At 38.2% G+C, this 26,660-nt stretch overlaps 1 protein-coding gene across 1 annotated transcript; it reads right to left on the bottom strand.

Moving 5' to 3' along the window:
- Window positions 1–1,194: 1,194 nt before the first annotated feature.
- Window positions 1,195–26,098, bottom strand: NUDT9 (nudix hydrolase 9). Its single transcript, XM_049789772.1, has 8 exons — window positions 25,989–26,098; window positions 21,094–21,333; window positions 17,499–17,594; window positions 14,616–14,702; window positions 8,970–9,081; window positions 8,372–8,518; window positions 4,701–4,785; window positions 1,195–1,901 (listed from the first exon to the last, which is right to left on the bottom strand). The coding sequence occupies exons 1-8, from the start codon at window positions 26,090–26,092 to the stop codon at window positions 1,723–1,725; spliced, it is 1,050 nt and encodes a 349-aa protein (XP_049645729.1). The 5' UTR covers window positions 26,093–26,098; the 3' UTR covers window positions 1,195–1,722.
- Between the last annotated feature and the right edge of the window lie 562 nt (window positions 26,099–26,660).

The following is a 26,660-nucleotide window of genomic DNA, read 5'->3' as shown; positions in this document are numbered from 1 at the left end:
AATTTTTTTATCTGCAGACCATGTACTTGACTCATACTTTAAATAAAAGTTTAACATAACCAAGTGTTTTTCTCTTTCCTTTCCTTTTGGAGGAAGAGTATCTGGTGTTGAGCTGACAAATCCAGAGACACTCAGGAGACACCAGAACCATGCTGGGTAGAGCTGCATGGCAGATGCTCTCTCCCTGGAGCCAAATTCCTGTCCTCCAAAGATTCCTCTGTGGTAGCATCAGGGATCACAGTAGGAAGCTATGGGGTTGCATTCAGCATACAGGCCAGGCCAGAAATCAAACTCTAACCCTTACTGCTATTCCAACTGAGCCTAACATAGGTTAGGTCACCCTAACAGAAATGCCTTTATTAATGTCAGTCTCAATGTATCAAGTATTCAAGTGAATATCATGCTTCAGGAAATTACCAAAACTCAAAAGCTTTTGTGAACAGTTTCAACTATTTTATGTATAATAAGCAAATTTTTAAAAGTCATCGCTCACCTTATAAGCAGCTTCTCCGGAGGCTCTTAAGCAAAAGTCCTGTAGTATGTACCCCAGGACTACGAGTACAGAGATTTTAGAAAATTAATACTTTTCCTGAAATGGAGCATTCCAATGCTTTGAAGCAAAAGTCACACCAAGAGTAGAAAAACTCCCTGCTCTGCCCTCTGACTAGATACCTTTTTTCCAAGTATCTGGAGGGATAAAAGCAACCAGATTTCTCATCCCATGCCTCTTTCTCCAACTAATCTGTAATCCAAGAAGAAGATGGAGTGAAGAGTGTTCCCACCAGACTGACAGAGGTCAGGTAACAGTGGTTTTCCCCAATTGGTCTCCCAAGGCAGAATGTGATATGTGATGTCCTGTGAGACAGATGGTATCACTTTTGTCATCTCTGTCCGCTGCTTCCTAGAACCACCTTCTTCCTCTGGGATTCATTACACTAACAATGTGACTCAAAAACAATTCCAATTTTTAAATTCCCTTCCTGAGAAAAATGTTAATACCCTAAATCTGATTTAATCTCCTAGTTTGTTTTCAATTCCTTTCTGATTATATGTTTTTTACTTCATTTATGACATATCTAGTTGCAGTAGTGTGAGACAATTTAGATTACTAATTTCCTGGACATAATACTTTCATTCAAAATTCTTGAAAATAAGGACAAGAACTTTATAAGTTTCTTGATCATTAATTTATTGACTTCACCAGTAACTAAAATCACCTCAAAAACTGATGGCCCAAGTAAAAATACATAAAGTTTCCATTTAGGGAACCAGCTTCAATAAGATTATATAAAGCAAAATATAAAGCAGACAACTGAAACATGTTTTAGACAATGGTGGTGGCTTCTCCTAAAGGAAGGTCCTTCTGATCTCAGAAAAATGACAAGGAAAAAATAGACAAGTTCAAAATGGAAGAGGGAGTTATATATGATGGCAATTCACCTTTATCTGAATTACAATTCTTCGAAGATCAGCAGTTGTTTAAATCCAGTCATGCTTAAGTAGAATAGACAAAATGTGAACATATTTCTTTTGACTGGAAAAAAAATTCTGTCCTCCATTCGATGAGATTTGCTTATTATTCTGGTAAAAATCATACAAATTCCACTCTGAAAATAAACACCTCTACACAACCTGCCCTGCTCTCTTTATACACAGAGTTCTATGGTGTTGTCTCTGCTCTCAATGCACTCCTATGCTGGCAGTGGGTGCCAGGTCATGGTGCTATACCCCATGGCAGTCGGCCTGTGGGCCCTCGCTCCAGTGTGCATCCCGCTTCTCTGCCACATGTTGGATGAACTGAGCATGGCTGGCATAAAGCTGGAGTTGGTCGTTGATGTCCACCCACTTCACTTTTCCTGCATCATCTCCAGCTTCAAGGACAAGGTTATCCATGATCTCACCTGGTTTCCAAGGAGAAAATATCATCAATAAAAAGTAATTCACTTATTTGTCAGCCTAACTCTACATCTTCGAGTATGCGACTAAAATTAATTAAATCATTATTGTGATTAAGTGGCCACATGAATTAAAAACTTGAAAATACAGGACTGGAGAGATAGCGCATGTATAAGGCCTTTGCCTTGCATACTGCAACCCAGGTTCTATAACCAGTATCTGATGGCTCCCCTAAATCCTACCAGGTATGGCCTGAAAACCAAAATAATTGAAAAATAACAAATACTTTATTTATTTATTTATTGGTTTGGGGGCCACACCCAGAGTTACTACTGGCTCTCTGCTCAAAAATTGCTCCTGGCAGGCATGGGGACCATATGGGATGCCAGATTCGAACCATCTTTAGTCCTGGGTTGACCATTTGCAAGGCAAACAGATACCTTATCACTGTGCTATCTCTCTGGCCCAACAAATACTTTTAAAGAGCCCTCCAGCGAGATAGCATGGAGGTAAGGCATTTGCCTTCCATGCAGAAGGATGGTGGTTCGAATTCTGGCATCCCATATGGTCCCCCGAGCCTGCCAGGAGCGATTTCTGAGCATAGAGCCAGGAGTAACCCCTGAGCGTTGCCACCAGGTGTGAACCAAAAACCAAAAAAAAAAAAAAAAAAAGAGCCCTGATATCAAAATAAATTTCAGAGGAATCAGAGATTTAAGTAGTTTCAGAGAGTCTATTGGTAGTTAATTCTCCACCACTTCTTTTTGTTTTGGGGTCATATCTATGTAGTGGTTGGAAGTTACCCATAACAATGTTTGAGGACCATGTAATGCCAGGAATTAAACTCAAGACTCTTAAATTGCAAACCATGATCTCCAACTCTTTGAGCCATCTCCCTGAAAACTTGTTTCTTCGGTTAAGCAGACTTTCCCAATCATGTCACCAAACAAGCAGTCATCAAATCATTTCAATCCCTAGAACCATGCTTTTCTTCTATAGAAAACAAGTTAAATAAATCTCATTCCAACACCAGAGCAGACCTCCTTTCCATGCAATCATTAAAGAAGATAGGAAAAAGACACATAATAAAAGAAAGTGACATAATAAATAAGTGAATAATAAGTGAGAACATCAGTAACAAAGCAGAAAACATCGGGGCAAGAGTGGCAGTACAGTACAGTTAGAGTGCTTGTCTTGCATAAGGCCAACCTGGTTTCTATCCCTGGCATCCTACATAATCTCTCAAATACCACTAGAAATGATTTCTGAATACAGTGCTAGGAGTAACCCCTGAGTACCACTGCCTGCCCAAGTCACAAGAAGACAGAGACACCTCTTCAAACAGCTCCCCTCTGATATCTGCCCTTTCCCTCCAGGGAGAGAAATATAGGCTCAATCAACCCCTCCAGAAGAACAAGGACAGAAAAAGCATAGCATAGTCTCTGACACTATAATTGCCTTCCCACCTACTCTTCGAGCTGAAGACCTACTTGCATAAGTTCTTTATAATCAGAGATATCATCTCCAGGTTTCAAAAATAATTACATTAAGGCTAAAAACCACAGATCCCAAAGACAGAGCAAGCATCAGAGTAAGTAAGATGCAGAGCTCTTAGATGCAGCAAGGCTCTGTGGGAGCAGGGGAGAAAAGGTCAGTTTAAAGAAAAAGCAGAAGGGTAAAGACAGTGATACTAACAACTCACAAACTAACAGACCTTTAGAGAACTTATCATTTTTAAAAGCAAAAATAGTTATACTTATCAGTACTGAAGCTACATAAATTTGTTTCTCATTTTTATTCTCATACTTCATCATCTTACATACTTAAGTTCTCAATACAAGAAAGATTAACTAATTAAGTAATACTTTTAATTATTTTATACTGAAAAGTAGTTGTATGGAAATGACCCTGGGAATTTCCCAAGTTTAATAAGCAAAAGCACAGGCTATAAACTGGCCAGATCTTCCTGTTTCAGAAATTAAAAAAGTGAAAAGGTGAATCCATGAGAACAAGCAAACAAATCATCCTTTATCACCTCCAGCTCAGAAAAAGTCTTAAGTAGGACATTATATATCGTTATGTACTCCTATTTCATTATGATACAGACAAAAACAAGATCAACTTCTCTATCAATGCAAGCTATTTCATGTATAAATGAAACACAATTATTTTTTAAATAATGTCTTATTTATTTTTGGATATGGGGGTCACACCATTTTTGGATATGGGGCTACTCCTGGCTCCTAGCAGTGCTGAAGGGTCCATTTGGTGCAAGGGATCAAACCAGATCACTTAAATATAAGACTAGCACCTTAAATAATCCTGTTCTCTCTCTCTAGCCCCCACAATTAACTTTTAAAGTAGAATACTTCCTTTTCTTTTTCCAATAAAAAAAATTTTACTCTCCTATCAAAAATAAATGTTTTAATTCATGGATCAGAAAAAAAAATTTTATTTATTTTCAATGCTTGGGGTATATTAGCATTGTTTATATTTTAATAATATCAACAATTTTGGTTTCTTTTGATTCATTTTGGTTTGACTTTTGGGCCACACCCAGTGGTGCTGGAGTAGTTCCAGCAGTACTAAGGGGCTCATCTCTCTCCAAGGATCAAATTAGTCTAAAAGCAAAGTGTGTGCTTAGCCCATTGAGCAATTTCTCTAGCCTCAATTTTGTTTTTTTATATACATAATTCTATAATCAATAGTTAATTGGCTTAGGGTACTAAAACTGCATATGTAATCATGCATTACTTGACTTAAAATGATCATCTAATCCAATCAGTTTGACAGATCAGAAAAATTACCTGTTTCATCATGGTAGTTCACAGCTTCTGTCTCCATCCATGCATTGTCAGTGTTTCGAGGGTCATCAACATATCCCTTATAGATCTAGTTTTAAAAAGAGATAAATTTAAAAATAGTTCAGAGTTAACCATGAATGGAAGGAAGAGAAGTCAACTTTCTTGGTTTCTAGAAATCTAGTAAGCATGATATTGCAAAACAATATGCAATTTTGTTCATACAGTTAATAGACTGCAGTTAATAGACTACAGTTAGTAGGGTGGGAAATGGTAAGAGATACAAGGAAGTCCCCAGCTGGGCAGCTCTCTTCCTAACACCAGGCGACACTCAGATGAAAGGAGTCTCTCTCTCTGACCCCACATATGTGCCTGGATAAAGTCTTGCTTTGACCCCATCTGCATCCTCAGATAGAGAGAGCTGCTCTCTGACCCTTTACCTATTACTAAGCAAACTACAGGAGAGCAGATTCTCACCCATGTACACATAACCATAGAGAGGCTGAATGAAAAATTCCAGAGAAGCAAGCCTCAGCAGAGGGGGATAGGTTATGAGATTCCAGCCAAATTCTAGAAGAGAACCATATGCACTGGAGCCAGAGTAGCAAAGGGACAAAGTCAGGACACTGTTCACTCTAGCTATGACTCAGGGACAAGACCATGACATGGTAATATGAGCACACATCAGGGGAAAAAACAAGTAACACTATTCACCAGTAAAGAAATATGGACATTGAGGAAGGACCTAGAATCCCCTACTTTATCTACACTTCATGAGCATCTGGGATCTTGTATGCAGATCTTTTATATAATTTTGTATGATATTTATGAACACATACACTCAAGAATAAATCTATTTTTGTGGTAACAGTAAAGACTAATAGTTAAGCTATTAATAGATTTTTTTTAAAGATTTAGATCTTAACATAAATGTAATACCCAAGACACTGGACAATATGGCTAATAATTATAAAATTTTAAAATTCTAATTTTATGCCTAACCCAGAAGCATGTGGGAGGGGTGGTGGGAGAGAAGAAGGCATCAGGAAGGATGAGAGGGAAACTGTTAACATTGTTGGTGGGAAATGCGCACTGATGAAGGTTGTTGTACATTGTATAACTGTAACTCAATCATAAACAATTTTCTCTGTGAAAAAAACTGCAGTATGAACAATCCTATAATTATGGTATTCAAATAAAAATAAATAAAATTCTAATTTTAAAAAAATAGAAACATTCCCACAAAAGCCAACAACAAAAAAGAAAGAAAAATCTTTTCTTTCCCTTATAATTAATTATAAGATCTACACACACGCACACAGTAAACAAAATAACATATAATTTAAATGTTTATCAATCAAAAAAAAATTCTGAACAACAAACATGAAAAGAGCTGAATTCAACCGAGTATTCCCATCTTCCCCAGCAGAAAAACAGCCCAGTCTAAAAGAAAATAATAGTCTGGTTGGGGTTGAGACCTCTAAGGCATTTTCAAGAAGTGAATGAAGCAGTTTCCCCTTTCTGCATGAATCACAGCAGCCAAACACCACCCCCTACAACTTCCCAACTGAAACAGCCAAGCTCCACTACTTCACATTATCAAGCTGCCAAGCCACCAATTTGTTTCAGATATATAGGTCCTATGCCACAAGCTGACATACAATACCTCAAAATTTTATAGTACTGTCAACCTGGTAGTATCTTAGAAAATCTGGTAGGAAAGTCAGAGTAATCTACTAACATCAGCGAGCCTAAACAGTAACGCAGGGGACTTAACTAGCACCACAGCCCAATAAATCCTTAGACACTAATCTTTAGTAAGACCATGGTAAGACATAACAATTATTTCAAGTTGACCCTGTTGATTTAAGTTTTGATAATTCTATTTGCCTTTGCATTATAATAAACAATATAAAGTATTGTACAAGGGAGCAGGATAGGGTGGTGGGTGGGAATTGGGGACACTAATGAAGGAAGGTCATATTGGTGCTGGAATTCATATTTGAACATTCAATGCCTAAAATGACTGTATTATGAACAACTTGGTAAATCATAGTGTTATAATTAAAAAAGATTGTTAAAGGCTCAAATTATAATAATCAAACTTAAAAATAAAATGTGCCTATTGTGGAGGCAGACTAGAGAATGAAAAGTAACTTGGGGGTGTGGGAACACTGGCAAAGGGAAGTTGACAGTGGTGGTGAGATAGGTATTCTTCTTTTCTTTTTCTTTTCCTTACCTTCAAACAGAACCACATAACTTGAACCATCTTGTTCTGCCTCACAAATTGAGGGAGAAATAATGGAGGGCACTAAGACCAAACAGTCGTATGAATATTGAGTAGAAATAAAAAATGACCACTTAAACACCAAATCCAAAGCCAACTACAACAGAATTGATACCCAATCTACAACAAGCTAGACACAGAAGAGACCACTTATACTAGCAGCCAGAGGGGCCAAAGGAGGGGCGATATGGGATACATGCAGAGGTGGAAGGAGGGCAACATTGGTGGTAGGAACGCCCCTGATTCAATGTCACTATGTACCTAAAATACTACTGTGAATGATTTATAATCCACTTTGGTCAAAATGAAAATTATTAATAAAAAAAGAAATAAAATTTAAAAAAGTTAAAAATACAGTTAAAAAAAAAAACCTCTTGAAACTCATTATAAAGACAACTTTTGTAAATCAACTCAAAACTGTTATTATGGGCAACTTTTCTTTTGGAATTTTTTTTGGGGGGTCACACCTGGTGGCATTCAGGGGTTACTTTTGGCTCTACGCTCAGAAATCACCCGTGGGAGGCTCGGGGGACCATATCGGATGCCAAGTTTCGAACCATCATCTGTCCTGTGTTGGCCATGTGCAAGGCAAACGCCTTACCGCTGTGCTATCGCTCCAGCCCCTATTATGGGCAACTTTATAAATCACAATGTCTTAATTAAAATTTAAAAAGAATAAAACAAAGAAGAAAGCTAAATTCATGTAAGATTTTTCTAATTTTTCTATTATATGGATAAAGCTCAGAGACACAAAAACTCATACCTGTCTAAACAAAATCTTTGAGGAGAGACTGGAGACAGCACAGAGTTTAAGGCATTTGCCTTTCATCCTGCTGCCCTAGGCTGAATCCCCAGTACCATGCAAAGTCCCCAAGCACTATCGAGTCACTCTTGAGCACAGAGACAGGAATAATAGCCCCGGAAACCTCCAGGTTTGGCCCAAAAAACAACTCAAAATAAAGTCCAAAGAGTAAAGTGTGATTATCAAAAGGAACTGGAGAGATAGTATAATGGGTAAAGCACTCGTCTTGCATAAGGCAATCCCCGGCAATACCTCTCTGGTCTGAACCCCAACAAAAGTGGCCCTGAGCACAGATGTCAGGAGAAAGCCCTGAGTACCAACAGGTATGGCCCGAAAGTCCCCCAAACCCTCACAAAATGACGTAAACTGTCCTAAAGCTGGTCTACACATTTTTTTTATTTTGATTTTTTGTGTGTGTGTGTGTGTTTTAGAAATCTAGAGAGAAGTTGTTTTTGATCAATATTTCAAACATTTAAGTATTTCCATTTTTTTTTTCCAGAAAATCCTATCAGACTTTTGAGGGAACTTTAAGAAACTTTCACTAACCCTCAGGATAAATCCTTCTTCCTGTAAATAATCACTTCTTACCACAAGATGGTCCTGGCTAAAGAGTTTATGTAACTGCTCCTCTAATCGTCTCTTCTCTGCACTGGATTTCTGTAAGGAATTGAGAGCTTCTTCACTGAATTCTCTTTTAAGGGTAGCACTAATCTTCTCTCCTGGATCCACCATGCCCTAAGAATCATAATTTTAAAAACAATAAAGGAAGAATACTCAAATTCATTAACAAATACAGGAGTGGACATTTATTATTCTATCTGCCCATAACAATGATTCTCATTCTTCCGTATATGGTTTTTTAAACCCATTTATTTCCAGAGAATCAGGCTGTCAATTCATCTTCTCAATTTAACCACAAGGTCAAAAAAGGGTACAAGGCTAGCCTGCCATTATACTGAGCCAATCTGACTCATTTCCAGTTACTTTTCAAACTCAAGCCGCAGCTCTGGAAGCAAGAACCAAACATTTCCCCCACTATCAATTCTGTTTTATCTTCCTTATTGTGTCATCCATTCTAGCTACAATGACCTCCTTGGTTGTCCTAGAAAGGATAGAGTAAAAATGACAGCAACCATCTTATAGTAAACAAAGAAACTGAAAACATCAGGTTGATGTTAATGCTTACCCCTGGGATTGCCCATTCTCCACAGTCTTTCCTTTTTATTGCAACAAACTGTAAGATGTTTTTTCCAGATATGGGGTGGGTGATTTTATTTCCACTTTTATCTCTTTTCCATCTAAAAATAATAACATAAAGTCAAAATCTGAACAAAATCCAGCATGCTATTTCAAGCTTGAAACAAAGTTATAAAGATGTATTTTTCATTTATAACAAAATATATGTAAATTTGCCTCCTATATGCTAATTGTACCAAAATACTGTTTTGCATTATAAATATTGTATATCCAGCACTTTACAGTCCAGGATCACTGTCTACTGGCCAGAAGGATAATTGAATAAAAATTCAATATCATGAAAATTCAGAATAGAAATGCTGCTACTAAAGTATTATCCAAAAGAAAAATTTTAAGCTGAACAAAATTTAGAAAAGTCAGAGTAAAAAAAGCCTTTTAAAAGAAATTACAGGGAGATGCAAGTAAGCACCCACCCTCCAATCCCCTGCCTCTAGCATCTTAGTGTACATCCCTGGCATCCACATATTAAATACAGTGTAAAAATATGTAGTGTCAGGGAGCTCGAGATAGTATGGAGGTAGGGCATTTGCTTTGCATGCAGAAGGATGATGGTTGGAATCCCGGCATCCCATATGGTCCCCCGAGCCTGCCAGGAGTAATTTCTGAGCGTAGAGCCAGGAGTAACCCCTGAGCACTGCCGGGTGTAACCCAAAAACCAAACTATATATATATGTATGTATGTATATATGTGTATATATATATATGTAGTGTCCATTTTTATACTTCACTTTATTAGCTAGCATAAGAGCAGATTATAATCTTCAGCTGGTCTACTAAGTGCTTTTCAATCTTCATGCCTTTTATTATTAGAGAAAAATTCATTATGCCCTTTAATTTTATAACCTTATTTAAATTCACGTGATTTTAAAAAATTATTAAGATTGGACATGGTGGTGGTCTTCTGGTAGCTAGGTGTCCTTTGTGATACCTAAGAAGGCCGAGCTTTATTGCTCCAAACCCACATGGTCAAACATGCTTGTGTCTCCGGAATTCTTCAGGATTCACCTTCCATAAATTTTATAAGTGCGGCATATTCATCTGTCACCCAACCGCCATGCTAGTTTCTTGTGTGTGTGTGTGTGTGTGTGTGTGTGTGTGTGTGTGTGTGTGTGTGTGTGTGTGTGTGTGTGTGTGTGTGTGAAATCCTAAACCTGGGGGTCCTGGGTGTGTAAACCCTGGCTCCAGGGAACAAATACCTTGTGTGTGTAAGAAAAACATGTGTGTGTGTCAAACCCTGTGTTTTGTTAAAACTGTGTGTCTGTGTGTGTGTGTGTGTGTGTTAAACCCTGGCTTCAGGGAACAAATACCTTGTGTGTGTAAGAAAAACGTGTGTGTGTTTGTGTTTGTGTGTGTGTGTGTGTGTGTGTGTGTGTGTGTGTGTGTGTGTGTGTGTGTGTGTGTGTGTGTGTGTGTTGCCATGCTAGTTTCAAGGCTAAATCTCTCCACTGGCCTGATGAGATGGTGGTTAGTGTTTTGACCCTGGTCCTGCTCCTAGCTATTTATTTAAGTCCTTAATCTGCGAGACTACTCCCTGACTGACCCTATCTCCACAACCACCAGGGCCTTGAACAAGTTGTTACTATGTTTAGGGACAACAACACAAAAAGCTGTCAAGGCGTGTGCTCTGGGCTCTCAGTTTTAACCTACGATGGGCTCTGTTAATTCAATTATTGTGAAATGGGCATCTGTAATGCTGTTGCCATGCTGTCTGTGGAAGCTCTCACCTTTTACCTGGAGAACTAATTGTATACCTCTTTGCCTCTGCTCTGTCATGCCATTCAATTAACAATAAGATGGAAATAGCATTTAAGTACTTTGCTGAGACACATCTAAGCATCTGATTATATTAGAATTTAATCTTTAAGGACAAGGTTTGAAAGGAATTACTTTTTTTTTTGTTTTTTTAGCCAAACCTGTTGATGCTCAGGGGTTACTCCTGGCTATGTGCTCAGAAATCGCTCCTGGCTTGGGGGACCATATGGGACGCTGGGCATCGAACCGCAGTCCGTCCTAGGCTAGTGCAGCAAGGCAGACGCCTTACCACTTGCGCCACCACTCCGGCCCTAGGAAATACATTAAAAACAAAAACTGAAGCCAAGAATGTGTGCATGCATTGCACGTATGTGGCCCTAGATTCAATCTGTGGCACCAAAATAAAAGAAAAAAGAAGAAACAAAAATGTGAGACTGAATTCTATATTCTAGTGAGTTAATGAGTCTCCCAGTTACCCACAGGAGTCTCTTTATAATCACTATATAGCACATGTGAGTTTTTGTCTTTGAATTTATCAAACTCATAAGAAATTTATCTTATTACTATCAGTATCTAAATAGACTTCTGTATATGTCCTACAGATAATGGAGAGACGGGAACACCAACGATTCATAAGTAAAGTCTTTGTACACATATGGAATCTATTATGCTGAGTGAAATAAGTCCATCTCTCGATAGACACAGAATAGTCTCACTCATCTATGGATTTTAAGAAAAATAAAAGTCATTTTTGCAATAATCCTCAGAGACAAAGAGAGGAGGGCTGGAAGGTCCAGCTCACGACATGAAGCTCACCACAAAGAGTGGTGACTGCAGTTAGAGAAATAACTACACTGAGAACTACCCTAACAATGTGAATGAATGATGGAAGTAGAAAGCCTGTCTAGAGTACAGGTGTGGGTGGGGTAGAAAGGAGGGAGACTTGGGACATTGGTGATGGGAATGTTGCACTGGTGAAGGGAGGTGTTCTTTATATGACTAAAACCCAACTATAATCATATTTGTAATCAAGATGTTTAAAGACATTAATATATAAAAGAAGTCTTTGTACACATTCTTTTCTCTGCCAAATATTCAATAAAGTTTGATCATGAAATAAAAAAGAAGACTACAGAAAATTGACAATGCTTAAATTCCCCCTCTATGTCATTGACAGTAGTTAATGATGTTTACATGTCCTAAGAAAACTTTAAAAATAGGAGAAAATGCTGATCTTTCACGTTACTAATTTCAAAACCCCAGGGAGATGTTGAGAGCTTCTAAATATAATGAATTTGCTTTAGGAAGGAAGTCTCCTTATAAAATGTAATAAAAATATTGTAGACTCTAAATCTTTTTTTTTTTTTTTGGTTTTTGGGTCACACCCAGCAGTACTCAGGGGTTACTCCTGGCTCCACACTCAGAAATTGCTCCTGGCAGGCTTGGGGGACCATATGGCATGCCAGGATTTGAACCAATAAACTCCTGCATGAAAGGCAAATGCCTTACCTCCATGCTATCTCTCTGGCCCGTAGACTCTAAATTTAATTCTCAAATATATTTGGTTTCTTTTATCCTAAAATCTGCCTGCAAATATAAAACTCAACGAGATAAGTTTCTATTTTCCCATTGGGACTCTTTAATTTGAAAATGTATTCTATAAAAATAATTTTTAATAAAATGCTACATTATAAAAAAATTATCAAAGTGCTATTTACTTCAGAAAGCACATATTCTAGACTCTTTTCCAGGATGCAAATAAATCTCCCCTTCTAACCTACTACCAGTACATTCACCTCCCAAAGATAATTTTAAGAATTATTCAGGGGCCGGAGCGATAGCACAGCAGTAGGGCATTTGCTTTGCATGTGCTGACCCAGGACAAACCTGGGTTCTATCCCCAGCATGAATCTACAGAGCCAGGAGCAATTTCTGAGTGCATAGTCAGGAGTAACCCCTGAGCATTACCAGGTGTGGCCTCAAAACCAAAAAAAAAAAAAAAAAAAATTATTCTAACAGTCCCTTAAAGTCCATCTCAGCATTCAATTGTCCAACCTTCTTGGTTCTGCTTAATATTCATTAAGGGGCCTCTGAATATGTACTCACATACCAGCTAAGTCGTCTTGAAAACAGAATACCTTTCTTCAATGAGTCAAGTTCACACTTCTTAACTTTGACAACCAGTACTTGCCACAATAGAATGCCATAAAGAGTAATTACTTTTTAATTTACTTTATTAGAGATCTTCCTCCTAGAAAAGTTTGTTTTCTTTTGAGCCACACCTCACTGTTCCCTGGGTTTACTCCATCCTAATTCTGTTCTCAGGGATTACTCCTGGGGAGCTCAGTGCCATATGGGATGTCAGGAATCAAACTTCAGTCAGCACAGGCAAGGCATACAAATAACCCACTGTATTCTAGCTCCTCCTAAAAAAAAATCAGTCAACCAATCTAGTCTTTTTTTTTCTCCTCAATGTATATATATATATATATATATATATATATATATATATATATATATATATATTTGGTTTTGGTTTTTGTGCCACACCCAGTGATGCTCAGGGGTTACTCCTGGCTGTGCACTCAGAAATCACTTCTGGCTTGCAGGACTATATGGGACGCTGGGGGATCGAACTGTGGTCCATCCTAAATGACAGCGTGCAAGGCAGACACCCTACCGCTTGTGCTACCACTCCAGCCCCCTCCTCAATATTTAATTAGATATTACTATAAGCCTTTTCTTGAGACATACCCTTGGCCACATCCAAGCTCTAAGTTCGGTTCAATCAACCTTCACAGTATCTTTTTTTTGGATGCTGGCTTTGTTATTGTTCCCCACCCTCCAATCTTGCAATTTTCCTAAAGCATTCTGTTACTTTGAGATTTTATTTCCATGATAATTTATTTCCTCATTTTATATTTTTTTTTCAGTCACAGCTCAGGGGTTACTCCTGGCTAAGAGCTCAGAAATTGCCCCTGGCTTGGGGGGACCATATGGGATGCCGGAGGATCAAACCGTGGTCCTTCCTTGGCTAGCACTTGCAAGGCAGACACCTTACCTCTACCACCACCTCACCAGCCCCTTATACTTTTCATTTTACAAATCAAACCACAGTTCTTCACTGAAGTGAACTAAAACTTAGCTTTTATGTACTTATAAATTTTCCATGCTATTAACTCAATTTGAAAACAAATAGATGCTTGCTAACTATCTAACAAGTTAACTCTGTTCAAATAATAGCTAACAGGGCTACAGTAGTAGTACAACAGGTAGGGTGTTTGCCTTGAACAATCATGGTTCAATTCCCAGCATCCCAAGTGTTCCCTTGTGGATAGTCAGGAGTAATTCCTGAGTGCAGAACCATGAGAAACACCTGAGCATCACCAGGTGTGGCCCAAAAAGTAAAAATAATAATAATAATATTTAACAGGCATATATAAGACCATAAACTTACACTTATAATATATCATTAAAATTTTATCAAGAGTCCCATTATAGGCCTGGAGAGATAGCACAACGGCGTTTGCCCTGCAAGCAGCCGATCCAGGACCTAAGGTGGTTGGTTCGAATCTCGGTGTCCCATAGGGTCCCCCGTGCCTGCCAGGAGCTATTTCTGAGCAGACAGCCAGGAGTAACCCCTGAGCACCGCCAGGTGTGGCCCAAAAACCAAAATAAAAAAAAATAAAAAAAAAAGAGTCCCATTATAGATTCATGTATGTTTCAAATGCACAAGATATAATACTCCTTTATCTCTGTGTATGTAAATACATACAGTTTGTATTTTTCCAATCACTGTTATTAAACGGTTTTTTATTCTTACCTGGTTATGATAGGATCTGCTGCATGGTTTGGGCCCCAGCGTCCCAAAAGACCCCGACCAACTAGTCCTGTCCGTCCTGCAGGATTTCTGGAAAATAAAAACATAAAATCAGTTGAACATACTAATTCTACAACCCAATTTGACATGACTAGAAGACAGCCGTATGTTAGTATGATTCCCCCCCCAGCATAGACTATGTGTACCCTCCTTAAGCACAGAGATGACACCCCATGTCCCTCAAAGATTTATATTTTCCAGATTCCAGTAAATAACTATTCCTTTTTTTGAAGAAAACAATTTTGTAAAAATGACAACTTTTGCATAATCTAAAGCCATAATCCAATGTTTTAAAAAATATCTGTCAAACATTAAGAATTTGAATAACTTCCTTCCAGTCAATATTCTTAAAATGTTCAACTTTCACTGTTGTAAATAGAAAAATGCCCTAATCTGTTTTTGCCCATTTATATTCTCTTTTATCCTCTGATCTTCCTCATGACTATTATTCAAACTTAGCAAGTCTTTAAACTGTTTTGTGCTAAACTAAGAATTTATATATTTACAAATATGGACAACAATTCTACTTTTCAAATTGTAGGAAGGCACAGTTGCTGGCATTGTGTTTTTAATTATTTGTTTTTCTGTTTTATAGAGATTTCCTCAGCAGAAGGCCAGGCAAGTCCTCAAGTTCATCAAAATTCTAAAGCCATGTTAAAGAGGACCTGAAATTGGGGCCGGGAAGGTGGCGCTAGAGGTAAGGTGTCTGCCTTGTAAGCGCTACCAAGGAACGGACCGCGGTTCGATCCCCCGGCGTCCCATATGGTCCCCCCAAGCCAGGGGCGATTTCTGAGCACATAGCCAGGAGTAACCCCTGAGCATCAAACGGGTGTGGCCCAAAAACCAAAAAAAAAAAAAAAAGAGGACCTGAAATCAACCGTCCATGCAGTGGCAGTGAAAAGTAAGCAATCACTGAAAAAGGACTGGTTCAGAGGAGAAAAGAATCCATACAAATGGAATTGAAGAGCTAAAAAATATCCATAGTGTTAGAACACTGTATGACTTAAAGTCAACTATCAACATCTTGTTAACTCTGTATTTCATGATGATTTATTAAAAAAAATTTTAAGACTAGACATATTAATAGAATTCTGGATATGAAGAACTATATCAGTAAACTTGAAGACAAAACACAAGCCATTGAAAATAATAAGAGGTACAAAAAAAGAAAATAATAAGGGGCAAACAAGAAAAAGTAAAAGGAACGCAAGAAACTTAATGAATAACAGAAAAAAGAATAGTGTCTTTATTATGGAAATATCAAAAGAAGCAGAAAAGACAAAGGAAAAGAATGACCTGTAGAAGAGATAAGTAGCTCAGAACTTCCCCAATCTCTGGAGGAGGCTTCTACAGACTTGAGAAGCCCAAAAAGTTTCAGCAAAACCAATGCAAACAGAAAAACACCAAGACACATGGTTATCAAAATGCAAAAACCAAAGAGAAAGAAAACTTAAAGCAACAAGAGAAAACAAAAAATTCAAATACAAGGAAAATAGCATAAGAATCATAGAGATTTCCCATATAAAGCTGTATAGCAAGAAAAGTGAAATGACATATTCGAATAAGTGAATAAAACTTTTTTTCTAGTTTTTGGGCCACAGAAGAAATGCTTAGTCATTATTCCTGGCTCTACATAGACTCAGGAATCACTCCTAGTTGTGTTTGGGGAACAATATGAGATATTGGGGATCAAATGTGGGTTGCCCGCACGCAAGGCAAATGCCCTACTCACTATACTATCTCTCCAGCCTGAATAAAACTTTTAACCTAGAGTCCACTAATCTGCAATGCTGTCATTTAGATTTGATGAGGGATAAAAACATTCTCAGACAAACTAAAGCAAGCAACATCCCTGCAGGAATTATTAGAAAGCTGTCTATAAAAATCAAACACAAAAACATTAATTTGAAAAGATATATACAAATTTAAGTTTATGGGAGCACTTCGTACAAGTCAGGATATAGAGACATCACAAATGTCCAACAAAAGACAGCGAATAAATACGCTGTGGTATATATACATGTATGTATACACACAAACATGTTTATACATAATATATGTCCCATATACACATAATGCACACAATAAAATACTAGGCAGCTATTAAAAATATACATACTGTACTTTGTTGCCACTGATATAACTGGAGAATATTACGTTAATTAAGCAACAGAAGTCAGAGGAAGAAAGACAAATATCAGAGGACCTGAGATTTCTGGTACACAGAGAAACTAAATAAGGGAATCGACAGCACTAAATGATTACAAACACGTGGACCTGATTACAAAACTGAGCTTACAAACTGTGGAAAGAGCGAAGAGGCAGACTAGGAGTGACACAAAAACAATGTAAAGGGTGTTAAGCATTTTGATAGTGTGATAGTACAGAAACTTTGTACATAAAATAAGAATCCAGAGACACCACTGCAATCATTTTACCTATAATAAAATTACAATCTTTTAGAAACGTTTTGAAAATTCTTGATGTTAAATTATTTGGTTATTTAGTTTAATCTTATGTCTGGATAAATTCTTACTCTAAGATTTCATTCCATTTGATAAGTATTAGAAGTATAATTTCATATTTTTCTCTTTATTCAATTATCTCTTCCTTCAAAGTAGTTCTAAAAAAGTTGCATTCTATTTTATCTCACCTTTTCTGTAAAATGAAACTAAAAATTAAAAATCTACTAAGCATTTGTAACAACTTAATGAAATCACATATAGAAATTATTTTACATACTATCTGGAAGATACATTCAATACATATTTATTTTTTACCTTGTGCACACTTATTTTTGTAATATGCTCTATTCCTACTACCTACCTTGGTCTGCCATTTTCAATTTCATAAAGGCCATTCTGACTTTTCCTCTCAACATGCCCATCTTTTTCATTAAACTTGGGGGAAAAGTTACTTTCACTGTAATGAAAATTCAAAGAAATAACAACCCAGATAAAAACATAATCATGCTATCAACATACCATTCATAAAAGCAATGTCACTAAAAGTTATTCACCTAAGTTATTCAAGGTTTTTATTTATTTATAAATCATTCTTTCTTTGTTTGTTTGTTTTTGGTTTTTGGGCCACACCCGTTTGACGCCCAGGAGTTACTCCTGGCTATGCACTCAGAAATTGCCCCTGGCTTGGGGGAACCATATGGGACGCCTGGGATCGAACTGCGGTCCGTCCTACGCTAGCGCTTGCAAGGCAGACACTTTACCTCTAGCGCCACCTTCCCAGCCCCATATAAATCATTCTTATTCCTTAAAAAAGTCTTAAAACATAATTTAACCAATACCATACAGAACCTCATTATATTTAATATTCCCCCAGTGATAAACTGACAGTATTAACACTAGAATTCCCCCCAACATGCTGCAAGGAACATTTACATTACTATGAGCAAAAGGAATTGTCTATAGGTACACTAGGACAATTACTGTGGTTACAAAAATAATATTCCTTCTATTATCTTGATGCTCTGTGTGATTCAAAGCAATTTTAATAATCTATAATGTATACTGATCAATGTTTTTACCAAAGTAAACCCATAAAATCAGGAATTCATTTTACAAGTTGTGTAAGATAGATTAAGGATTATATATTCAAAAAGAAAATAATGGCCATAGATACTTCCCAATAATTTTACTAATTATACTAATAATTACTTCCCAGTAATACCATATATCTCTGCAGCATTCTCAGAAAGAAAGGTTGGGGGGTTGGGCAGACTCCCCTTTATGCATAAACTGCAGCAGCTCTATGCCATCCCCTACATTCACCAACAGAAACAACCCAGCCAAAAGGGATATGGAAAATGTTTCATATCACCAATCATCAGGGAAATGCAAATTAAAACAACAATGAGGTAACAGCTCACAACACAGTGACTGGCATATCACAAAGAACAAGAACAACTGATGCAGGAGAAAGGGAGAAAGGGACTTATTTACTGCTGGTGGGAATGACTACTAGTCCAGCCTTTTTGGAAAACAATATGGATATTCCTCAAAAAACTAGAAACTGAGCTTTTAATTCTAGTAAAAGAGCATAGGAATATTTGTGTTGTTTGAAAAAATCAATTTTAAAAAAATTCTAGATGTTCCCTAATTTTCCATCTAGCATACTAATAAAAAATTAGTGGGTAAAAATCATGAGATTTAAAACCAGAATTATGATACTTTGGGGAGCTCTAAAACTTTTTATTAATAATAAAATGCAGGGGCCAGAGCAGTGGCACAAGTGGTAGGGTGTTTGCCTTGCACGCGCTAACCTAGAATGGACCGCAGTTCGATCCCCTGGCGTCCGGGAGCAATTTTTGAGCACAAAGCCAGAAGTAACCCCTGAGTGTCCCCAGGTGTGACCCGAAAAGCAAAAAAAAAAAAAAAAAAAAAAAAAAAAAAAAGCACAAGCCTAGTTATCACAAACACAATATAGTAATAAAGCTTGGCTTAGATTGTGATATATATACTCAACATTTAAAAAACTAAATTTAGGGGCCAGAGAGATAGCATGGAGGTAAGGCGTTTGCCTTTCATGCAGAAGGTCGGTGGTTCGAATCCCGGCATCCCATATGGTCCCCCGAGCCTGCCAGGAGCGATTTCTGAGCATAAAGCCAGGAGTAACCCCTGAGCACTGCCGGGTGTGACCCAAAAACAAAAACAAAAACAAAAAACTAAATTTAAAATTTAAATAAAAACTATATTATATCTTTATACTACCTAGCACCATGAACATCAATAATTTTAATTAGACACACAGAACATGTATATATTCATCTATATCTCCTATAATAAAGCAAAAAGAAATTATTTAGAACAAATGACATATTTACTGGTTAACAATACTGTCAAAGAGTTACAAATACATCTCTGGATAAAGCATGGGCTCCAAACATTGTCAAAGCAAGAGGTCCTTGTGGCATTTGACAACTAAGTGAACTGAATCTGTCCAACAAGCAAAGAGAGGACCATTAATTACAATAAATTTGCCCATTGAATCTAACTTTTAAAACTGTTCAAGTTAGAGTAGCAAGTCTCAGTTCACATCCCAGGGCAAGTACCTCCTAGTTCTCTAAATACACAAAAAAGAAAAGTTCTCTGATTCATGTTTTGTTCTATAAAGTAGAAATACCAAACCCTGCAGAAGTATTACTAGTAAAAATTATGTTTAGTGACCAGAGCAATAGCACAGTAAGTAGGGTAAGGGAGATTTCTTTGCACACATCCAACCTAGATTCGATTCCAAGCCTGCCAGCAGTAATTTCTGAGTACAGACCCAAAGTAACCCATGAATACAGCCGGGTGTGGTCCAAAAAACAAAACAAAAAAATTATTTTTATAAAGCACTACTACAGTACCTAGACAACTGTAGTTTCTAAAACGCATCATTTTTCTTTTGCTATTAAGAAACATAATTATAAAATGTGAGTGAATACAGCTCTTCTCTTTAGTCAAAGCCTTTTTATTGAGTCCTCCTTCTCCCTTTTTCATCTCTCTCTCTCTCCTTTAAATACTTTTTGTCTTTCCTTCACAGATCTAAATCTGCTCTTATAGCTTTGGGTTAAAAATTCTGAAAAATATTTTTACATTTTAACACAAATCTAAGTGTTCAAAAATAACTAAAAAAGATGTTCTACTGGGCCGGGCGGTGGCGCTAAAGGTAAGGTGCCTGCCTTGCCTGCGCTAGCCTTGGACGGACCGCGGTTCGATCCCCCGGTGTCCCATATGGTCCTCCAAGCCAGGAGCAACTTCTGAGCACATAGCCAGGAATAACCCCTAAGCGTTACCGGGTGTGGCCCAAAAAAACCCAAAAAAAAAAAAAAAAAAAAGATGTTCTACTGATAAACATGACAAATTAAAGTACTTGCTACTTTCTGAGACAAAAAAAAAAATCATAGAGTTATTTGTGAAGATCATCATACCTGACTCCCAAAGAACAAACAAACATGGACTGCCCATCTTCAATAAGACTTCAGGGAAAATGTATTAATCAAATGATATATCACAGGGGCCAGAACCATAGCACAGTGGCCTTGCACATAGCCTTGCATGTAGACAACCCCGATGGACCCGGTTCAATTCCCAGAATCCCAAATGGCCCCCTGAGCCTGGCAGGAGCAATTTCTGAGCACAGAGCCAGGAGTAACCTGAGCACTGCTGGGTGTGGTAAAAAAAAAATTATATAATAAAGTCAAGCACTATGTAATTTTTGAGCTGTCATATAATTTACATGTAAAAATCCTTTCTTAGCCTAAAAGTCTTAGGCCTAAACAACTCCAGCTGACTCATTTTTATGACTGAAAACAACTACAATCATGTTTGTAATCATGGTGCTTAAATAAAGGTATTATTAAAAAATTTTAAATAAATTTTGAGAATGTACCAAAAACAAAAACTCCAGCTAACTTACTCACCTGATCTGCGGATCTGCCCATCTAGGTCCAGCCAAGACAGAACCTGCGGTATATTCCACCGGGTCATAGTCATGCCACTCTACAAGCCAGCCCACCTTCTCATTAGGGACCTGGCGGCGCTGCACTTCTGAACCAGGATAAGGCGATGTCCGAGCCTTGTTGTGCGAATTCTCTTTAGCTTCACTGGAACCAGACATGATGTTGGAGTTAAGAGGAAACCAACAAGATGAAAATGCGATTCTGGTAGGGTGAGAGTGGTGAAAAAAGAATCTTTTTTCATAAAGGTCAAAAAGAAAAGTTAAAGAAATTTATCCAAAAACTTAAAAAAAAAAAAAAAACCTTTCAAATAATTAAAAATCAGAACATTCCTATTTTATTCAAGTGTATCTTTCTAGCATGTGGGAAATTATTTTCAGATACAAAAAAAAATTTTAAGTAAAGCTAAATCTGTACAGATTGAATGCATTTCAGTTGAGAAAATGGGAAATTTACTGGGTTTTGTTCTGTTAAGAAATAGTTTGTAATGAAAACTCAACCATATAAACAAAATTAAAAGGAAGCTAGATAAGTCCACAAAATAAAAGATTTTAAGAAAAACACTGTACAATCTAACATATAAGTGTAAACATACAACAAAAATAACACCAAGGAAGAAGAAAGTAAAACTATACTATTATAAGATTCTCACCGTATACATAAGATAATGTAATGCTGTTTGATGACTGTGTGATAACTATGCAAATTATAAACTTTAGTGTGAAACAAGTGACTGTTGACCCTTCATCATGCCCCCCATCAAAATGTCTCCCTCTCCTACCTTAAAACATGACTTTTCATTATCTTTAAAAACAATTATTAAAATTTCTAATAACGCTACATTATAACATTTAAAGCAAAAAACGAAATTACTGGAACATGGTAAACCAATGAGAAAATCAATTTCCTGCTCTCACAATACCACTGGCTGACCTAGACAAACAGTTGGCTACTCAGAGATGTGGTGAAACAGTACATATCATGTGATCACTCTTATACAATGAAGCTTTTGCAGTGCTCCTTAAAAGAATACAGAAACTGGGGCCAGAGAAATAGCACAGCAGTAGGATGTTTGCCTTGTATACGGCCAACCTGAAACAGACCCAGGTTCGATCCCCAACATCCCATATAGTACCCTCAGCCTGACGCTAGTGATTTCTCAGCACACAGCCAGGAGTAATTCCTGAGCACCACCAGGTGTGGCCCAAAAACAAAACAAAACAAAATAAAGAATACAGAAACGAGCTAAGTAGGAGAAAATACAGAACACTCAGGCTATAAACACCTTATAGAATGAAATCTGTGATCTGTGAATTGGTAAATATTATATAAAGTAAATTAGTAAATTCAGAGATATGCAGATAGTTTCAGATTAGATGCAGATTGAAGAAATATAAAATGACATGAATTCTGGTTTGGCTCCTGAACCATAAAGGAATGTTTAGGAGAAAATAAATTTAGAAATTGCAAGACAGAGGATTCAAAAAACAATGTTATTTATTCCCAAATTCAAAACAGATTCCATACCAATGAAATTTAGGTAGACTGAACTCTGGACTGAAAATTCTGGGACTTTATCAAAGTGGAGGCAACCAACTTCCCTTAATACAAACTTTCTGCACAAAGTCCCACTCATATCCCACAGCTTTTGGCATATAAACAGCCCGGCTTCACAACTACTCTTGGAAGAGATGCCAAGCTAATGAACTGTCCCTATTCTATAGCCTCTGATGCCTACAAATTTCATAATACTGGTAGCCCAGTTAGAATGCAGCAAATTAGATGGGAAAGTGCATAGAAGCCCACCGAGCTCAATAAGCAAAAAGAGTAACACTGAAGACTTAATAACAGATAATAACTTTCATAACAGCACTGTGAGTGATAATAACAATGTTCACATTCTTTTAATTATTTTTTTATAATTCTATTTTGTTGTAAAAAGCAATACAAAATAAATAATTTTGTGCCTGCTGAGGGGGGGGTAGGTGGAAAACTGGTGACAATTGTAGAGGTCATACTGCTGGTGGGATTGGTGTTTGAATACTGAATTTCTGAAACAACTGTATTAAGAACAACTTTGTAAACCATGGCATTTCAATTTTTAAGTTACTTATTCCCATCAATAAAAAGCTTAAAACTAGATGATTTCACTAGTGAATTCTATTTCTTTTTAATTAACAGCAATCTTCCTCAAACCTATGAAAGCCATTTAGCAACAAAAACATATATTCACATCCTTTAACCTGCTAATTCCATTCCTGAAAATTCAGTAAAGGTGTATAAAGAATGTTTGTTTTGGCAGTGTTCAACAGGCAACTCTTGGAGTTAATGTTGCCAAAATATCAGAAGTTTTCATAAACATTCTCAAAGTTCTCTCTTAATATTTATCATTTTTTACATTTCTGTCATGTCTCATAATTACATTAGTGCTAACATTCATGTTTGTGATAAAGTATTAATCATTCACCTCTACCTCTGTTGTTCTATGTCTTTGACTTGCCTCTTTCCATCAACACCCCCAACTTGGTAACCTCACCTCTATAGTCAAAGTCCATGAATTCGCTTTCAGGGAAACTGTCAGTCCCCTGGCTTTGTATCTCTATATATCACATGAGTGAGATTGGCATTTGTTCTCCTATATTATTCCACTATACATGACATTCTCAAGTGCCACCCAAATTACAGCAGAAGTCACATTTCATTCACTGCATCCTTTCAGTCATTTCATTCAATCATTTCAAAGGCAGGACAATCATTCTTTCCTAATTCTTATTGGTCTTTTCAACTGCATAAAAACTAGCAATTTAGGGGCCAGAAAGCGCAGCAGTAGGGCATTTGCCTTTCACAAGGCTGATCCAGGGCGGACCTCTGTTGGATCCCCAGCATCCCATTTGGTCCCCCAAGCCATGAGCAATTTTTGAGAGCATAGCCAGGAGTAACCACTGAGTGTCATCAGGTGTGGCCCAAAAACCAAAAAAAATTAAAAACACTAGCAATTTAAAAAAATATTATTTTTTAAACAAGTCATACTGTGAGTTGCAAACTGAAGCAGCCAAGGTTCCACCTGCCCTTTTGTGTGTTATGAGAGCCACAGCCAACAAAGCTCAGGGGCACACACACACACACACACACACACACACACACAGGCACACACACACACAAGCACACACACAGGCACACACACACAAGCACACACACAGGCACACACACACCACTACCTCATATACTGTATTTCACATTTGATTAAGTACCAGGCTTACACAATGACATATGGCCATAATTGTAATACAATCCAGATTAACTGCATTTTCTTGAAATCCTATACTTTCACTTCTACAACTGCTACCACCCAACCCGACAACAAAGGCTTTAAGTATGTTGTTTGCCTTTTTCTGAACTCACATTTTATTTGAATCATACAGATGAAGAGGCTAATTCCACTGTAAAATAAAATTTTATGGTTCCTTCATGTCTTTTCTCCCACAGCTTGAACATTGGAAGGATTATTTTTTAAATACTAAGTAATATCCTTATCTGCATGTCGCAGCTCATATTATCCGCACATCAAGAAAAGCATCTTCTTAGTTCCTTCCATTTGGGCAACTTTTCAATTCAACAATAAAGACTTCTGCCGCATGACATGCCAAGAGTTTAAGAAACTGTTAACTCTTATACTTAATTGATTTAGCTCCCTATTTATTTCTCTAGTTTGTGTTCATCTCAAACTGTTCTCTCATCACTCTTTAAAAGGTAGAAAAAAAAATAAGATCACTATTTGCACTCACTATAGATCTATGAAGTACTGGCTAACAGCAATCAGGTTAAGACAAACCAATAAAGAATGTATGCACCTAGAAGAGCTAGACACACTGATAGAATATTTTACTGGTAAATTTTATTATAAGCAGCACGTTCTTTCACCGTTGTTATGATGCATTTACATGTCACTTCTCTTTAAATCCAGACAGACACTAGAAATGTATTTTCCTCACCTACCCTATACCCATTCTCAGTGAACAATCTGGATATATGAAACCACAAAAACCACATGCGTTGAGAGGCCAAAACAAATAAAGATATCAATATATATTATATGTCATATATAATATATATGTGTATAGATAGATAGATAGATAGATAGATAGATAGATAGATAGATAGATAGATAGATAGATAGATAGATAGATAGATAGATATAGATATAGCCAGAATAGTAAAGCAGGCAAAAAAGGCATGACTGCTTGGTGGTTGCCCCAGGTTCAATCTCCAGCTCCCCATAAGGCCTCCCAGAGCCCACTAAGCAGAGCCAGGTCTGGCCTAAAAAAGAACAGAGTGGCAGAGACTCCAGATACGTTTCTAAAAAAAAAATACCACACTATTCCCCAACAGTGTGGCCAAACGCCAGAGGAGTCAGAGAAAAGGAGACTACACTGAGGGATGAGAAGTTCATCCTTGCCGTTGCACAGCCTAGTATCTCATACTGTTCCAAGTGTTCCAGCTCTGTGTGCAAACCCAATTCTCGAGTGCTTCTAATGTCCTGGGGGCCATCTCAGCAGCTGGGCTCTAGCCAAGTTCGAGAGGGGCGCTTCCCAAGGGCCTGGCCACCTACAATTGTGGCGCTGCTCTAGAACCGTTCTGGACGGCTCCAGAACCCTCAGTAGGCTAGGTAAGTGTTGCAGAAAAGTTGGGCAAGAATGCTGCATGTCTGGTGGGCAAAGGTGGGCATCGCGGCTTGGTGGACAGGAGGAGGGCAAGAGGCTGGGATGGATGCAGGGGTGGGTGTTCCTGGGCAGGTGTCCCCGCTGCTTCGGGCCGGGGAGGGAAGCCTGGCCCGGGGGCGGCGCTAGGAGGGGCAGTACCTGCAGGCCGAGACGCCGCCGCCCGAGCACTCGGCAGCCAGGGAGGCCAGAGCCACTGACAGAGACAGGGAGGCTACAGTCCTGCCCAGGACGCGTGTGGCCATCAGCACCCAGGGCGGCTTCGAGGGCGACTACTAGGAACGTGCTGAGCCCCCCGCTCCGTGGCTGGTAATAGATCTAGCTCATAAATACAGGAGCCCACCCCCACAACTGCGAGGACCAGGCCTCCAGATCAACGCGAGATGCTCCAAGCCCCAGCGCCTGACAGGCGATGAGGGCGTGACCCGGAACCTCTCCGGCGTCCCACGACATTTGGACGCCAAATGCCGCAAAGCAACGGCCGTAAAGCAGCGTCGCTTCCGCTTCCGCTTCCGGGCTCCGGGCTCCGGGCTGCGCGGTCTCCCCGGTGCGCATGCGCGTTAGGCGCGCCAAGCAAAGTGAAGCTACTTACTGGGCGTGGGGCTGGGGATGGGGAGCGGGAGAGGATCTAGAAGGATCTAGATGGAGAATTAGTTGTTTCTTCACTCCAGTCCGATCAGGCAAGGAAGGATGTGTCCAAACCTTAGGCAGAAAGGAAGGGACTCCCGAAGAAGAGGTTTGCAAGTCGCTCCCTTTCTTATGCACCCCTTCGCCCTAGTGGCTGCAGCTGGCCAGAAGGTGCCATGTCTGACC

This window comes from Suncus etruscus, chromosome 16 (genome assembly GCF_024139225.1).
Source record: "Suncus etruscus isolate mSunEtr1 chromosome 16, mSunEtr1.pri.cur, whole genome shotgun sequence".
NCBI lineage: Eukaryota > Metazoa > Chordata > Mammalia > Eulipotyphla > Soricidae > Suncus > Suncus etruscus.
The sequence above is the reverse complement of the archived record's forward strand: the minus strand, read 5'-3'. Positions and strand labels throughout refer to the sequence as shown.

Excerpts from the sequence above, each read along its gene's own strand:
- NUDT9 (XM_049789772.1), bottom strand. The coding sequence starts at position 26,092 with ATGGCCACACGCGTCCTGGGCAGGACTGTAGCCTCCCTGTCTCTGTCA. Across the intron at positions 4,786-8,371 it reads TTAGCCAGGACCATCTTGTG|ATCTATAAGGGATATGTTGA; the intron begins GTAAGAAGTGAT and ends TTTTAAAACTAG. Across the intron at positions 1,902-4,700 it reads GAACTACCATGATGAAACAG|GTGAGATCATGGATAACCTT; the intron begins GTAATTTTTCTG and ends CTTGGAAACCAG.